General features: G+C 29.6%; 1 protein-coding gene across 5 annotated transcripts in view; it reads right to left on the reverse strand.

Moving 5' to 3' along the window:
• fus (fusilli) overlaps nucleotides 1-19,189 on the reverse strand; it is a 112,265-nt gene that overhangs the window by 15,146 nt on the left and 77,930 nt on the right. For all 5 annotated transcript variants that reach the window (XM_065513893.1, XM_065513894.1, XM_065513891.1 and 2 more), the window contains exons 4-10: nucleotides 16,626-16,902; nucleotides 16,460-16,549; nucleotides 16,302-16,356; nucleotides 5,936-6,046; nucleotides 668-938; nucleotides 264-578; nucleotides 22-168 (exon numbers count right to left, since the gene is read on the reverse strand). In XM_065513893.1, the coding sequence (XP_065369965.1) occupies nucleotides 22-168; nucleotides 264-578; nucleotides 668-938; nucleotides 5,936-6,046; nucleotides 16,302-16,356; nucleotides 16,460-16,549; nucleotides 16,626-16,902 (1,266 nt within the window). The remainder of the gene's footprint in view (nucleotides 1-21; nucleotides 169-263; nucleotides 579-667; nucleotides 939-5,935; nucleotides 6,047-16,301; nucleotides 16,357-16,459; nucleotides 16,550-16,625; nucleotides 16,903-19,189) is intronic.

Consider the following 19,189-nt stretch of genomic DNA (forward strand, 5'->3'; position numbering starts at 1 on the left):
TATCGTCCTATTCTAACTTACCTGTGCATTGATGACCATATGAACACCTTGGAATATAATATGTTTGGCAAAATCATCTAGGAAATGTAAAATGTGTTCGACAAGAGCTTCATAGGGCAATCCTCTTAAACGTATACAATTTTTAGTAGTACCCGAAGTTATAAGATGCTAAAAATTTTAGAAAATTAAAAACAAAAACATATGTATTAGATTTCAATTAAAACGCTAAAATTACACTAATAAAATATGGTAAATAATTTTACTTGTGGCAATAGAGACAACTGCATGGTTGGCAATTGAGCAATTAATGGTGGCTGATGATTTGGTTCATATGTCTTGGGATCCAATGAACGATTCAAAACCTGTTGAACTTCCGCTGTGGTCGATCTAAACAACTCTATATAACGTTGACCTATCGATTCTCGATGGCGGGCCAAGGCCTTGGGGGCATCGCCCTCATTAGCAAATAAAACAAATGCATCGCCAGTAGCCCGACCATCGGGTTTCTTTACAAATAGAACACCCTCAGTGTTATCCAGCACATTGCAGGGATTTTCGCCATTTGTGAAAAAGTCCAACTGGAAGGGGTAAACAATTATGAAAATATATTATTTGCTTAGTAAAAAGAGAAAATTCTAGATTGTTTGGGGTTTAGTTTCGTACTTACCACTTGTTTAGCTGTGCAATCGTAGGGCAAGCCACGCATACGTATTATAACTTGGGCACCTTTTGAGAGGAATGCCTGGGCTTCGTTAGAAGCACCGCCAGCTACTGATAGGAAGTCATCACCGGTAGCACGATAAACTTCTATATAACGATTGCCGATGTGGTGTTTGTGTCGTTTCAATGCCATGTCCCGATGTTCTTGTGAAATAAAGCGTATCAAAGCTTCGCCGTTACGACGACCTAAAGGTGAAAGACACAATGCTACGCCACCTCTGTAAAAACAAAAAATAATAATAAATGTGTAAGTATTAAGAAAGAAAATAAAAATATAAATTTGTTAATTTTAATAATTGTTAAGTCATCTTTCATAAACAGAGGAGATAAGATCATACATTAACGACTAGAGTTTTTCTTTTCCCGAACTTTTTCGTTTCCCGGTAAATCCGGATTAATTTTGAAATTTTCCGGGATCCCGGGAATTCAATTATTCAATTTTAAGAATGTAGACTTCGTTAGAAATCTAAAAATTGTTTTTGATTTTAAAAAGTAATTGGATGCAAATAAAAAAGTTAACAAAAATTTAATATAAAGAGATAAACTGACTCGATTTCTATTTTTTGTTATATACAAACCTGTCAGCAATTGTCAATTTTCATTAGATTTTGTTCTACTTTCGTTATGTTCTAATTAATTCTGTTAATTCGCAAAAAATAAATATTTCATTTTCTAATTTTGAATTGACAATGTTTTGTTTATTAAATCAAAAATAAGATAAAGATGTTAATTAAAACTTGAAGAAAATCCAATAATATTAAACAAAATTCAATTCCACGAATGGAGGTTTCATTCCAAAAATTTTCGTTTTACTAAAATAATTCCACTTTCGATCGGAATAGAATTCTGTGAAAGCCCTGAACATTCACTAGTTTTTGGAATAATTTGAATAATGCACTTGTTATTGGTCTATTTAGGTTAAAACTTTTTTATTGTATGAATCTTCTGTATCTGTTTTGGCGCTTTAATCATCTTTTAGAGAAAGTCAAGTTCAAAAAACATCACATTAAACTAAGGAAAATAATTCCCGGGAATTCGACACAGACTTTGAACCACCAGTGTTAAAGAGAGATCCTAAGGAATTGACTTTAAATAAACATTTCGGAAACTGTCAGTCGGACGGAAAACATTTCAATTTTATTTTCTGAGTACTCATACCATGGGACTTTGTGATATGGGTATTGAGGATAATGAAACACTACATGATTTCAAGAACATATGGTCAACACATAGTTGTGTTTGAAGCGAGTATTAGAAAAGATTTTATCTTTTTAATTATCTTGTAACTAAATTGAAAGCTAATTGCTCTCTAATAATAGTCTTGGTGGACAAATGGGTCAAATCTCAGAGGTGTATTAGATCGGTTCTACGCATTTGGCACTGTGTGAGAAGTAGTTTTTTGTATTTTTAAAATGAATTTCTTGAACATATCTCTGTATTAGATTGAATTGAATTCCATATATCCAAAATGGTTTTAAAATGGATTTAAACAAGATAACTTTGCAGTCAAGGCTTAATATTGATTGGTCACTGATAAACCACTGAAAAGAACATGCTTTTAGCTTCATGTGAAATATCTTGGTTTCTATATGATAATGGAAATAAAATCGTTTTTCTAAGTGAAACATGATTCCTGATATGGAAAAACTGGAATTATATAAGGGATAACTTAGATGACACTGGGTATATATGATAGCTGATGTGAGTACTAGATTAGCATATATTCTTAACTGAACAATATATCGAAACAGACCGGAGTTGGCTTGGACCGATTTAGTGTCCCCCCACTACGGCCTAACCTAAGTACTAACTACTGTTATGCGAACATAAACTCAATATTTTATTAGTTTATTATTAAATTCAGAATATTAAATATTTTAACCTATTAGTTTACAATATCTTTCCAAGAAAATTATTACTAAAACTATGTAAATACCACGTTTTAAATATGGAAAAATTTTAATTAGGAATTAGTAATCAGAGAAAAGATTAGAAGAGATTAAACACTTAAAATAACTACATTCATATACTCGTAATTATTAGAATGATTGGCATTTGTTTAGTTAAATCCCAGCAAAAAAATTAGGAAGTGTTCTAAAATAACAATTTCATTGCATACCAAGTAGCTAAACTTATTTATTATTTTAGTTAGTTAGTTATATTTTTCACATATCTAATAATTTGGATCTAATTTCTCACTAGTACACCAAAAAAATACAAATAGCATATTGTAGAATATTTCTATCAATCCAGCAATTTGGATCACTTCCCCCTTATTTACGACAACCTCGTGTTAAATTCATTGGTGTATCCCCCAAATTTGAACTAATTACTTCAAGTTGTATTTCAACAATTATTTTGTTCAATGATTGGTAAAATCAGGTAAATATCCTAGCATTTTTTACTGGGATATTTAGTAATAAATATATTTAATTATTTAGTTATTTAAATAATAAACAAACGTCAAAAGAATTGCCTTATAACAATTAAGTAAAGATCAGAAAACAATTTGACACAAGAGATTTCAGTATCAGCCGCATATTCATGGGCTGGAATTAATTTGTAAAATTGTCCATTCCGAATCCGTATTTTTTATTTTCCTGAATCTAATTTTTTATTAAATAATTGACAAATTAAACACAAATACGTTTTATATAAAAATATTTAACAAACAAAATTACACTCACTTATTTGTTGTATTAAAAATCAAAATGATGAAAGTTTTAAGTTAAGAAAATGAGCAGAATGTTGTAAACCTTTAGAGATTTGTTATCAGTGCGTGTTTGACCTACAGTGTGCACTATAGCTCAAATCGTAATAGAGATCACTGACAAGAGAACGAGAGATGAGTGATGAGTGATTCAGCATCAAATCAAATTATAAAAACAGAAAAATATTAAAGTAATGAGTGTTTATCAGTTGATTACTTATATATACATATGTATGTATAAACGTAACTACATTAAGTATTGAAAGAATTACAAACAAATAAATGGTGTGCAATGCAAACTCAAAACAAATCATGAATCAAATTCATTGAACATTTATTTTCTAGTGTGAGAATGTCAAGGACTTGAGCTGTAAAATATGGTAAGTGGGCTATATGGACTCAATTTTATCTGATTCTATAAAAGAAAACTAATTTACAATATTACCCAATTTAGAAAGACTTAGCAAAATTAAAGAATCTAGAAATCTGGGGAATATTAACAATCTGATACAAAAGCTAAGTTATATGTGTTCAAAGTTATATGTGTTCAGGAATCCCGCAATTACCAAAAAAGTGTTGAAAAATCCTAAAAATGGGATTTATTAGTTTATTATCCATAGTAGGGGAGGGGTGATCGAAAATCTTTTACAAAATAATTAACAACATATTGGGTCATCTAAAATGTGTAACTATATTTTAATATCGCCTATGCGATTTGTGAACTTTCGCACAAAATTTTAACCTGAAATAAAAAATAGGCGAAATTTGGATTTGGAAACCTGGTCCCCTCGGTATCAACAATTTTCAATTTTTTTTTCATTTAAGATATTTGATGTAAAGTTAGCTCTTCAAAAAGTATAAATTTTGTATATATCATCTAAGAAATTGTTTAGATAACTTAAAAAGATAAAAATTACCTTTTTTCCCAAAAAACTAGCGTAAAACAACATTTTTTAATTTTTTTAAATTCAAATGCATATAACTTTGGACTGAGTAATGATTTTTAAACAATTCTTTTTTTATTTGAACACATTTGCTTTTAGTTAAATAAAATAAAAATTGTGAAAATTGGGAAATATTTGGACCCGTTACTATCAAAAAACTAGAGTAGGGTGGGTAAAAATGTTGAAAATTTAATTTTCAAATGCGAATATCTTCTAAGCTATAAGAGTTAATTGGTTTTTTGTAATGCTCGAAGGGGAAGTTCTATATATGGACATTTCTCTGGGTCACGAACGTACGTTCATACGCTTTTGATGTCCAAAGAATAAAGAAAAAAATCTTTCCCTAACATTTTTTTTGCGATTCGATATCATTTTGGTAGCTCTATGTTTAGTGCAAAGGATGGATTCCATGGACTTTAAGTTTTCATAATTATAGTTATAAACATGTGGTAACGAACGTACGCAAAATAGAAGTCAACTTTAGCTGACAGTAGTGAAATGTAAAAATCTGCGAAATGGAACCGAATATTTAAAAGCGATTAATTTATTTTAAAAGTGTATTACTGTAGGTCTCTACACTAAGTAACATTTATGACCGAAAAGTCCAATTTCGGGAGGACATTTGTATGGGGGCTATGTGAAATAATGGATCAATTTCAGCCAGTTTCAATAGGCTTCGTCCTTGGGCCGAAAAAATTACATGTACCAAATTATATCGAAATACCTTCAATAAAACACGATGATTATCAACATTTTATTTTTTGATCCTGGTTGACTAATCGGAGGAAATATATATGTATTTTCTTTTTAAATTAGAAGGCAAACCAAGAAATAGTATCGTATTAAATATTAAAATACCTGAACCCCTGACAGCGCCCTTGGTGGGCCCATGTGGCCCTAATTCAAAACTTTAAGTCGACAACACTTCCTCTTTGCGTATGTCAAATTTCAAAAAAATCTAGCTCTGAACTAAAAAAAAACCTTGAGGGTTTTATTATGGAAAACGTCAACTTTCATTTGCTTTTGGTTTCATCCCATTCCGTTTCGGAAAGTTCGATTTTGTATCACTGTGTTATTATTCACAAATTGCAAGTCATTATTAAATTTTTGACGGATGAGTTTTTTAAAGAGTTTTGGTTTTAAAAAAAATTATTTTTTGAAAATTTCCATTAAATATTCTAATTGTAATTTGATATTTGAATCATTAATAATTTAACTAACATGATCTTGTAAAATCACTTTAACAGTGATACCCACTCTAGCCTATTTTATTTCGATTTTTTTAATGTAAATTTATTTAATAAATTCCACCAATTCAAAGCCTTTTTTTATAAATACTGACAGTTTTTCAGCTATAGATTTAAGAGAAATACGTCAAGTATTTATAAAAATCTAGATAGATAGATGGAACAAATATATTTCAAATAGGCAATAGACATAAACTAATTTTGAATGCAAAATAGTTAGCAATCGAAAGGAAAGAAATCATTTTACATACAAATAAGATTGAATATATTAAAGAAAATAACGAAATAAATATTTGCATTTTATGTTTACTTACTTGGCGACGTTGAGACCACGAAAGAATTTAGCTATATCCTGATCACTGCTTTGCCAAGGTAGACCACGGGCTCTCACAATACAATTGCCATCAATTTCATCATCAATTGAACTGAAAATCAAAATAAAATTAAAATTAGATAGAAAAAAATGATAATGAATTTTAATAAAAAAAAAGAAACAGATTTAAGTTGTTATGTTATTAATATTATAATGATTATTTATTGTATTCAAAATACATACATATGTAAGTAATTGTAGTATATGAAGATTATATGAATTTTCATTAAAAATTAAATTACATGTTCATATGTACGTTCGCATTAAATACAAAAGTGATTACTTTGTTTTAAATATTATTTTATTATTACGAATTTTACAATTTTTATTTGCCAGCAGTTTTTTGCTTAAAAATCACGTTTTCTGTAAAATCGATTGCAGTCAGTCAGCCAGCCAAATAACTTAAAAATCAAAAACTGCTGACTTAAGCTTAAAATGCTGCAAACACTTGCATAGCTAACTCACTCTACATAAAGAACTTTAATAAAGTTTTGGTTTTAGTATTTATTTTCTTTTTTATTTTCTTTTAATTTAAATAATTTACCCTTGTCTGTGTGTGTATTTTGTATGTAAATTTGCAATATTTTGTTACAATTTCTGGTTGTATAATAGTTATTGCATAAATTTATAAGAAATCAATCACTCACTTTATCACTTACGCACTCACTTCAACACCTTTTCATTTGCTATTTTAGTTTTTCTATGTGGAATTTGTTGTGATAAAAACCGGGATTTATGTTTCACTTTGAATTTAAAATTAAAATTTTCTATCAGATTGCAATTTCTTAAAATATACAATATTTTGTATTGGTTTTTGTTTGTTTGTTTTATTTTTTATTTTTTTTGTACGATAACAATCGTTTTTTGATTATTTTCTTTTGTTTTTAAATTGAAATCAATACGATTTAATCCGTAAGTTTTAAGGGATCTTTTTGGTTGCTAATTCCCGTCAGTCGTATTTAGAGTGTAAACAGCTACTGCTGATTTCATGATCTTTTTACACTTTTAAGCCAGAGAGCACGTTTCAAATAGATTCGACGCAAAGAAGAAGTAAAATGTCATTCTTTAAAATGAATACAACACAAAAAAAAACACAAGTTCGATTTTCGAAATTAATTCCAATAAGTATGCAAGAGTATTTTAAACTAAAAACCTAAACAAAAGAATAGAGTAAACAAGGTATCAGATACATTTGCTCGCACATACGAGTGAGATACATAATGATGGTGACGTTACTGGGGCTACAAATGTACTTATTCAGCATGGTACTATTTCGTTTTTTATAAAAATAAACATCTAGATCAGATAATTTGTAGCATTTTTGTTCAGTATGTATGTTTTTTTTAAATTGTAAGAAAAATGTTAAGTATGTAATTAAAAGCGTCAAATATTATTAAAATGTCTTACACAAGTGAAAGTCAGAAAGTAGAATAATATTTTTATTCTATATTCAAATAGTACTTTTTTTACCCTCTGAGTACTAAAATTATATTCTAAAACAATAGGAAATATGGAAGAATAACAGATGATCAGATCGCAGCTGACTAGAGTCTTATCTAGTACCACGGGGATCCTATGGACCCAGGACTTCGGTCCTGTAGGATCATTGGTGTTGGTCACTTCGGGTGATGTCGTAGTAGCTGTGGTTTAAACCCAAAATCGCGGGAAGAAGATAGTTGGTTAAAGTACTAATGTTTGAGCTAGTGGCAGACTTCGGAACACCAAATGCGTCTTCTAAGTGCTGTTGCTGAGTACAACAGAGACATTGAAAGTAGCAGATAACAACTAGCGTTGTGCTCAGGAAATGAATCGTGATGTACTGGTCGTTGGGCTTGGTTCTCGGTCGAGGTCTGAAGTATGTGTTATAGTAAGCACAATCTGACTTTTATCGGCCGAGAACCTTTGAAGTCAGAGACCATACATTGGACTGGTTTACCAGGCCGGATGTTGCAGCTCTGATAATTGTCCTGGGCTTGTTAGTTGATTAGATAGCTATGGATGGCAGGGATTAGATTGCCCGAGCTCTCGAGCAAGGGGTTTGTGCATTGATCTGTACAATCTTTGTACAAGAATTCGCCAATTGAGTGTTCTTTGCAAGGCATTCAATGGCGGTGATAGAAGCATTGTTTCTATCCGGTGTTAAGTCGCCCGTGTGGTCTAGGCCTATGCGGCTGGTGCCCACGATAAACTTAGACACATCATGTCTATTATTCAGTCACAGAAGCCAAATCACCATGCCCATCTACACGTCCAAATGATAAAACTTTATTATAAAAATTAGTGTTCAATGTCGCTTTCCAAAGTTTGATGGCTATAATCGAGACGATTGGCTAGATAATCAATCAGCCAATAACAATACATCAAAGGAACTTCAGGTTAAAGTTATGCAGAATTCATCTTTGGGAATTTGCCATCGTGGCTTGGTTTAATAATTGGAGTATTTGGAAGATGACCCCAATTTTGACCGAAAAATCATCTTTAGTGAAGATGTGCATTTTTTGATGAATGTCTATGGCAACAAGCAAAATTGCCAAATACAAGCAAAAATTGACAAGACACACGAGGTTCACCAGATGGCAATGCGTCTAGTAAAAGTTACTGTTTGGTGCGGATATTTGTCCAGCGATATTATTGGTCCCTAGTTCTTCAAGTTCCAATTTCTAGTGGCCCGAATGGAATGAAATGGACATTAACGACACTGTCTTACATTTCGTACACTAAGGGCCGTTTTCTCATTAGGTGATTATCTTTTTTCCCAACGAAAAACTGCAGATTAAAGAAATTTGGTTTTCTCAATGTCTCATTTGCTTCTATTCTATCGCAAAGCTAACCCGACCTCATCTGCCAATTATTTATTTATCGTACAGATAAATTCAATCAGCTGACTGCTGTTCATAGTTTTTATGTGTTTGTGTTTTTGTAAACAAAATTAAAAATATTTTATAAAAAAAAAGTTTAATAGAGGAATTATCATTAATTTGATGGAGGATGAACTCGAAGAACATGAGTTCCAAGTGAATACTGAAAGAGTTTATCATGCCAGGCCTAACTACCTGGCAGACATGTAGGATAATGAATTTTTCTAAAGATCCCGGCTGTCGATGGGCACATTAAACAGCTGATTTATGTAAACATGTTGTTACTTGAAGGCAGGGTTCCCAACTTTCACATCTATTTTGAGAGGTATTTATTGTCATCTGAAAATAATGTTTTTTGTTGGTATATTGAGAAAACAAAAATTGTTAACGGACAGTTTATCGGCCTAATAAATTTATGTCGACATTTAGTAACATGCAGTTTGTCGATACATTGAGAAAACAGGCCTAAGAGAAATAGGCGATGGGTTAACATTAACATAGAGACGAGATATCATTATCAAAAACATAACTCTCACAACAAAAAAATACATCTTACCACAATTTTCTCAATCTCTGGTTATTTTTTAACGTGACGATAAACTGACAGTTTCATACAAAAAAAATGTTAATTGGAGGTTTATCGTTACGAAAAACGATAACCAGATATTGAGAAAATGGAGGTTAGACAATGTATTTTGTTGTTGTATGAGTCATACGATTTGTGTTATTTTTGTTTGACAAAATGGTGTCTCGTTTCTATGTATAATACTCTATGATTAAAACCTGACGGTGTTGGAATTTTTTGAAATCAAAAACGACAACTCGACACCAATGTGATTTCAATTCTTTGCAGTCATATTGACCCGATTTGTGCATATAGCCGTTTGGTTTTATTAAATTCTATTTAAAACTTTCCTAAACATTATAATTAATTTGTTAATAACTATTTGTACCTTTTCTGACAATACATAGTTCTCAAATCCCATCACTGACATCTTTACTGATAATGCATTTTCAAACACCAATAACACTTTACTCTCTGCTAGTCTCTACATTTAGACATATGTCTCATTAAAGAGAATATCACTCAACAATTGTTTATGTAAAGTGTTCTTTCTTCTAAGCGATATGATTCCAAGTGTCAGATTCTAGTCCGTTCCACGGACATGTGTAAGTGAGTGAGTTTTTGTATCTACATATGTGTGTATAAGATTTTAACATGCTCGACTGATAATTATCAAGTGGTTGTTTGTTGTGTTTTTGAATTTTATTATGACTATTTGAAAATCGAATGTCGAGTTTAGTTCGTTATTCATCCTAAAGAAAACTCTATGACGAAGTCAAAGTCGTAAATATAAGTTTATCGATTATTAAAAAGATTATCTTTTGGGAAAAATGGTTCTCTTATCTTGAAATAAAATTTGACACTTTATTTAAAGAAATGTTGTATGTAATATTACCAAGTGAATTGTTATACAAACAAAAATACAAAACGCATGTACTACTAAGTATTTATATTGATTGTATATCAGTGTTTGAAATTGTTAAAATGTACTCGTACAATAGAATATTTGGTAGGGAGAAAAATAATTTCCAATTAGAATTGTCAAGTGCATTTTCAATAGTTGGAGTATCTATGAATTTAATTTAAGTCAAACAATATTAGCATGATAATGACAGTATTTATAATAAATATGTAAATATTTAGTACAAATTTTAGAAATTAAAGAAGTGACTTTCTATTTGTAAATTACACTTACACTTAAGTTGAATATTATTTCATCACCCAATTTTTTAAATTTTGAAAATAAATCTTATAAAAATATCACCAAAATTTATAGTTATAGTCTCAAACATTCATTTTTTATGACCTGTACTGGGTAAAAATGATCTAAAAATTTTAAATTATAAAACCATGATACAATAATTCTACAAGGTAGAATCATTAGGAAGAGTAGTCAGTTGTGTATTGTTACGTCTAAAAGCAGAAATAACAAAAAGAAAATTAGAAAAATACGAATGAAAAACCATGAAGAAAAACTATAAAAATATTATTGTCGCACAGTGGTATAGAAAAAAAGACAGAAATAAATCTGTAACTTCTAAAACCTTAGTCCGATTTGAATAAAATTTGACATGCGTCAAGAAGAAGTGTTGTCGAGTTTAAGTTTTATAACGTTCATATTTCTTCGCCTGTGTCACGATTTCGAGAACTTCAAAAATTATCAATTATCTCTTATAACTTAGGAGATATTCGGATTTGAAAATTAAATTTTCAACATTTTTAGGAGATATTCGGATTTGAAAATTAAATTTTCAACATTTTTACCCACCCTACTCCAATTTTTTAATAACTGCGTGTCCAAATATTTCTCGGGGTTATCGGAACCCTCTACAAAATAATTAAGAACATATTGGGCCATCTAAAATGGGTTACTATATTTTAATATCGACTACGCGATTTGAGAATTTTTGACCCTAAGGTTGAATTTTACATAAAAAAATATGCGTTTTTTGGATGGACCTGGTCCCCTAGGTATCAACAATTTTCAAAGAATATGCAATGTTAGGCACACTAATAATTCCTTTCAGAACATACAATTTTAATTTGATTAATTTTTAATGATCATACTAATCTGCTGTGGCTGAAAAATTTTAGTTGAGTGACAAAAATTCGTTTATTTAAATCGTAATTCTTCTTTGCCATAAAAAAATTATGGTTATAATAGAATCATTCTGGCTATAATAACAGATCTGAATATTATAATTTTAAGCCGAAAACTGATAAAGAAATTCCCAAAAAATACCAACAAAAATTTTTCGAAAATTTCTAAATTTATATTCCCTGGAATTCCCGGGAAATTTTTGTCGCGTAGGAACCCTATTCTCAATAGGGTTCTTGAGTTGAGCAACACTATCAGCACTTCAATCTTTACATGACCAGCCAGCCAAACGTACGCACATCGTTAAATCGAATCAGAAATGATTTTGAGCCGATCGGCATAATTTATGGTGTGTGTTAGACTAATATTTTTTGGCGTTACAAACGTCAGCACAAACTCATAATACCCTTTTAACTATGGTTGCGTAGGGTATAAAAATGTCTACTACATTTCTAGAAATATTTTAAATCTTGTTCTCAATATCTCTAGTTCTTAAACGAGAACATATCCTTTAATAGCATCTAAAGAACTAGTTATGTCGCAAATACTTTTAGGACTTTTGACATAAAATTAAATAAATTAAAATCAAAGTCAAATGCAAATTCAATATACATAAATTTGTTGTTTTCTAAATACGTAAACAAATATCGTGTATAATTTGATCGATTTATTATGGACTAAATCAAAATTAAGATCGATTTGTGGAGGTTATATTCGATTCAAGAACGGATAACCAGCAGCAGGTTTCGATAAATAGAAAACATGTATCTCTAAAGATTCACATAATTACTATATTATACTTTAAAATTAAATGAATTTTAATCAAATTCGTATAAAGGTTTTCCGGGAAAATACGATAAGAAATTTTTAATAATACAAATAAAATTTTAGTTTAAATTAACGTTAAATGAGCATTTTTGAATTTGAAAATAAAAGATCATATTGATAGTAACGTTAAATGAGAACGAGTTTTGGCTATTTTTCATTTATATTAAAAATATTTTGAATCGATTTCGAAATAGTTTAGACCATAGCTGTTAAATAATGATTACTAATCATAATAATTAGTAATTAGATTATTTTTTTTCGAAGTAAAATAATTAAATTACGATTATATTCAGATTCGCACGATTACTAATTGATTACGATTACAAATAATCAAAAAATAATCAAGATTACTTAAGATTAGGAGAAAATAATCAAAAGTAATCAAAAAATAATTCGACTATTTTCAAGGATTACTTTTGATTATTTTAAATTATTTTCCAAAAATTTTGCATTTACATCATTTTATTTTCAAAAATTTGCATTTACAACGGAAGAAATAAAAAAAAATAACAGGGCGCCCACATTCGGACTCGAACCGGGATTTCTTAAGCGATAGAGCAAGACACATACATTTGACATATCGAAAGAATTCGTATTGTCAGAGTTATATTGTTGAATTTTATGGGATAATTTTTGTTGTAGATCTTAACACTCAATCTCCTCCGTTAGCAAGTTGTTTTAGCAAAACTAGCTAAAAAAATTTCAGCACTCCATAGGCTCACCATTCTTACCATTTCAACAGAGTTTGTCAGTTATATATAGATGTTGAGCGAAACGTGTAATGTTAACCAATTAAATATTGTTAACATCACACGTTTGGCTCAAAATATTTCCTTATTAACCTCAAGTGAAGAAACAGTGTATAAAAAAGGGTATACAAATATATTTAGACAAAGTTCAAAATTTTGCATATTAAAATGAGTAATATGACAAAATTTTAAAATATATTTGCGATTAATAAATTTTCCTGATATGAGCCATAGTCACAAAATCAAGCAGATTTCTGTCTACTTGAAACTAATTTCTGTGGATTTTTTTAATGTTTATATGCGTTAATGTATTTTTGGATTGCGGGACTTATATGTGAGCTATGACCTATTGTGATTCGATTGTCATAAAATACTTTTACGTGATGTATATGTATTTTAATCGAATTTCATCTTTACAATAAAATATGAGTATTCTAGTTATTATCGCAAGTGGAATGTGATTTCTAAGTATTTGAAGGCTACTTTTGTAGAATTTCATTTAAATAACTCTATTATCAAGAGTGGACCATATACGGGAGTTATGGAATTATGGAAGGTCCTCCACAATATTAAAATATTGTAAATAACTTCCTGAAGTCCTTATTTTCAATATTTCATAAAAAATATAAAACTTTTTTAACGATTTAGAGCCTTGGTCACCAAGGGGTTAAGTTATACTTTGGTGAAGTATATATAAGATTCAGCACTGCCGAATATAGCTCTCCTACTTGTTTTTTACTCATATTCGCTGGGTGAGAAATACTAAAAATAATGTAATGAAAAGTTTAATGTATTTTTCCCTTTTTTTGAGTCGGGAATTACAAAAATTGTTATTGCTTGTGTTATTATTAAAATTATATATGTATATTTTTTTTATGAAAAAATATATAATTTTGTTTTATTTGTTTAGAATGCAAATTTTGGAAAATAAAATGATGTAAATGCAAAATTTTTGGAAAATAGTCTAAAATAATCAAAAGTAATCTTTGAAAATAGTCGGATTACTTTTGATTATTGTGTCGTAATCGCAAGTAATCTTGATTATTTGTAATCGCAATCAATTGGTAATCAGAAATTTTTCTAAAGAGAATTATATAATCAATTAAATTATTTTTGAAAAATAATATAATTAATTACTAATCGTAATCCAAAATTAACAGCTATGGTTTAGACTATATTAAGTAGGATCCATATTATTATTTTTCGAATATAACGAATAATTAAATTAAAATATTACAATTTGTTCGAATAATTCGATAACAATTTAAAATTAATCGAATTATGCGAATAATTAAATATTTTCCCATTAACGCCGCTTCGTCATGTGTGGACACTATAATTTCGGTTTAAAAATCAATTCCGAAGTCTCTACTCTTTTTAAATAAAGGTATTTATAGACGGCAATACTGAGTATTAATATTTGTCAAAAACTCAAGTATCATAATACAATTTCTTCGTCTAAACTAAATTTGTATTAGATTTTAAAAAAATACAAATGATTTTTTTGATTTACGGTCGGTATTCAAAATTTGTTTAAAACAATTCAAAAACTTTTTATTTTTATATGTATTCATAAATACAAATAATGCAAAGGAAAATGTCAAGAAAATATAAAATAAAGTTTGCAGAAAAATATCAATCAACAAAGAAATAAAATATTTGTAATACTATAGTGTAAACAATAAATGTTTTTTTCGAAACGATTTTTTGAAATACCGAATGATTTCAATAATATTTTAAATTTGAAAAGTGTTAATACTCAGTATTTTTGTTGCCATTCCTTCTAATTTTAATTAAATGTTAATTGAGCAAACATTATTCGAATGGATACCATAATTTTAAGTGTGTGCTAAAAAAAAAATATTTTTGAGCACTTCAGATTTTTGGGTTATTTTCAATATTAAATGATGAATCCCTCAACTATACCTATCAACTGATTCAATTGGCGAACGTATTTTTTTAATCCTTTACAATTAATTTTACTTTTACTAATAATTTTAATTGGAAAACAATTTCACGAATCAATAAATAGCATTAAGCAAATTCGAAATGAGTTTGAATTAAAGAAAAAAAAATAAGGAATGAATTTTATCCATTTGAAGTACTGTGGAATTGAGGCTATGAATTAATTCGTAATGAATGATATTATATTATCATATATCCAATTGGAGATATCAATAGGTTTCCATATCGTATTCTTGCCTTGGGAATATGTTGGTAAATGGTCAAACACAACATATTCTAAAAGTTATTCAAAAAATATAATTGAATTACATATGGACAATTCCACGAGAATGACTACCACTACTGAAACCTCAAAAACCCTTGACACTTTTTTAAGATGATTTGAATAGCAGAAAACACTAAAATATTACTATGTGTAAGTATTTAGATCTTATTACAACATTTTATTGGCAAAAATAATAGTTTAAACTGACTATATTTAATTGTTTAATTTAATTGGCATGTTTTAGGCTAAGATTGCTGTTAAAACTAAGCTCCCAATTAGCATATAGTATGAAATGAATTTGACTATGATTGTTTTTTTGCTATTGTCAAATTGTTTATTGAAACCGAATGTATATTTTCTATTAATTTTTTATAGTTTTTGTATACATATATTTCCAGAATATATGTATATTGTTTTATTATAAGTGAAAAATCTGTCACGTACGGTATGTCACGTACGATATTAATTTTATTTATTATAAAATCATCCAAAGATTGTTTTTATTTACGGATTGTAAAAGAAAAATATTTTATTTAGTTTAAGAAATTAAAAGAAAACATAACGCCTCTCACGATTCGAATATTTTCGCATATTTCTACTTGTAGCACAAAATGTCTTCCGTTTTATGTCACGTTTTATGTTTCCTCAATATTTTGGACAACTATGATTCGAAAGAACTTTTTATTATTATAACTTTTTATTATTTTCAAATATAGTACCCTCCGAATGGAACATAAAGACCAAATTATTTTTCAGATACTCTTATTTTTGCAAAATCTATATGGAATTGCCCATATGTTTAAAATTGATTTTACTTTTTCTATTTTTCTTTTAGATTTTAAATCCGATTCGAGATCAGTCAAACATACCAAAATTTAAATTTTTTATAAAGAATCAAAGACAGTCCTCTCATTTTCCACTAAAAAATAATAATTCATAGACATGTATTAAGTAGTATAAAATTTACATATAGACTTACCAAATTCCAGGTTCTAACACTAAACTAACAGTTTCATTTGTGGTAAATTTATGACCTGCAACAACAAATATTAATTTTGTTTAATAAACAAATATAAAATCAAAAAGTAAACAGAATAAAATTTCAAATTACAATATTCAATATTGATAATTATGTACCTGATTTAAGTAAATGTTGTATTACCGAGACCATATCACGAGATTCGCGAATATAAAATTCGTTATCATCCACACTAGTGATGTTCAGTTCTAAATGAAACAATATATACGAATGATTAAATAAGTGAATGATTATAAATAAGTAATAATGATTATTTTTATTTACCTTGCATTATTTCGCCGATACTTTGTGGTAGTGCTGCAGCGGGCATTTGTAAAATTCGTTTAATATCTTTGACTGGCACCAGGGCTCTGGACAAATCACCGGACTTGTATACGGAAAACTCTTTGCGTAAATCTGAAAACTTATTGTAGTATGAAGGCAGTCCGATTTCTTTGACGCACGCCTCGCGATGTAAACACTGACGCAGGGGCAATTGACCATCGGTTATAATTTTGAAATCAGTATCGTACAACGATAATGAACGTAAATATTCATCGAACTAAGAAAATTAATAGAGATTTGTTTTTTATAATTAATGATGTGTATATTTAAATACATAAAATTATTATTTTGTTACTGGTCTCCTAGCAATTACAATAATAAATTTAATTTGTAAAATATTTATGGAAAAAAATAAATTCTATACGTAAATAAGCATTAAATTATATGCAAACATTAGTTATTATTAATTTTGTTTATTTATATTTTTTAATTTATAGAAAAAAATTTCATATAGGAATTTTTTAAAAATGAAAAATACTACTTTACAAACGGGGCAATACAGTACTAATATTGTTGATTTCATTTCATCACCGATTAACAGCTCATTTCAATATAAATTCAAGTATAAATATTTGAAAAACATATAATTTTCAGAGTGATCGGCAAAATCAATAACGATGTAAATTCAAAACTATTGTTAATCAAATTTATAAAAGCAGCATTGTTGCAAAAGTCTAATTATTAGATTTATTAGATAATTTATCTCCTAGTTTTGTAATCTGTCTAAATAATTTACACCTTGCAAAAATAACGGTCGATTTCACTTTCATTTTGTTCCTTCTCCCCAATCATACAAAATAATGACAATTGTTCTCAAATGATACGAATTATGACAATTCATATTGTTTTCATACACGAAATTATATTTTTGCGTAATTATTATAAACAATAAAAAAAACTTTAAGAATATTAACAACAACAAAAACAATTACTACACAATAGAAATATACACACACATGGACTCGCAAAAAAAACTATAGATACTCGTACTTGCAGCCATTAATGCATTCTCAAGATTTTAGCAGCGTCATTTAACAATTTACACGCACGCACACTTTATACGTAAAATCACCGTACATTAGACTGGTGCAAGAATTTGTGAATTTAGCAGTTGATATTTGTTTGCGTTACACAAGGCAGCGAACTACCGCGACAAAGTCGCTTTTCACACTACTTAACTGGATTCCAGTAGATCTAATGGCCAGGAACCTGGCATTGAATGCGGCCTTTAGGGGCAATGCCTGCAATGCGTGGAATTTTAGATCAGGGATTGCCAAAACTAAAACTGTCATTGTATTGGTGAGAGAGCTACCCAGCAAAGTGTTTGACATTATGCAAACACTTAAAATAAGAACAAAATAAAGAATGTTTAGATTTAGAATTTTTGACAGATATAAATGCCAGATTATTAAATGAATGTAATTTAAATTTTAAGGAAATAAAAGAATATACATTATACGACCGAAATTCTCTCAATTTTTTTATTTATTTTTGACTTTGTTGTTTTGTAATTAAACGCGTGTGTTTGCTATGCTTCGTTAAAAAAACAACCAACATGAGACATTTGTTATGCTCTTTTAAAGAGAATAAGAATAGGTGTGTTGTTCGTCTGCACAATTGTGCTATGAAATGGCAATCTCTGTTTTAGATCCTATGGACATGCTTGTATAATAGGAAGTATACAAAATCTTCATGATCATATTGATTACTGCACCCCCAAACACTTCTTCCTGAGGAACTTCGGTTTCTCAATCCCATCCAGTATGGAGCCTGCTAATGGGCTCTCCGATGATGAAATGAGGCTATCAATCTATACGGATGGGTCCAAGAGTGAACGGGGGTATATACATTCCTGAATTCGGAATAAGAATATCATTTAGACTCCCAAATGGATGCAGCATCCTTCAGGCCGAGGTATCGGTCATTAGAAGAGCGGCAAACTGGCTCAGATATTACAGTGTATCTGGTAGAGATATCCGTATATATACTGACAGTAAATCCGCAATTAAATTCCTGGTAGGTGTTTATACAACATCTAATATGGTCCTGGAATGCCGGACATCCTTAAATGAGATGACGAGACATTCGACAGTTGTACTCACATGGGTACGTGCACACAGGGATAATGAGGGAAATTGTATTGCCGATTACTTGGCGGGAAGAGGAGCCTTGATGTCAGACGACGAAATAGACTTCTTCTGTGAAATCCTGTTGTCAACCTGCAAGGAAATGATACATGATGCATATTATGAACTTGCACAAGCAAGGTGGGATAATGAATCCACCTGTGCCACCACGAGGATGATATGGCCTGTGTTGGACTGTAAACGCACGTCGTATCTACTTCGGTTACAACGAATACGACTCAGCAACATGGTGGCGATGATCACCGGGCATTGCACTTTCGGTACTCATTCCGCAAGACTTGGGCTACGACTTCTGTAGAAGTTGTCGGAATGAGGAAGAGAAAGAAACCATCCTACACTTCTTCTGTAAATGCCCGG

Source organism: Calliphora vicina, chromosome 5 (assembly GCF_958450345.1).
Source record: "Calliphora vicina chromosome 5, idCalVici1.1, whole genome shotgun sequence".
NCBI lineage: Eukaryota > Metazoa > Arthropoda > Insecta > Diptera > Calliphoridae > Calliphora > Calliphora vicina.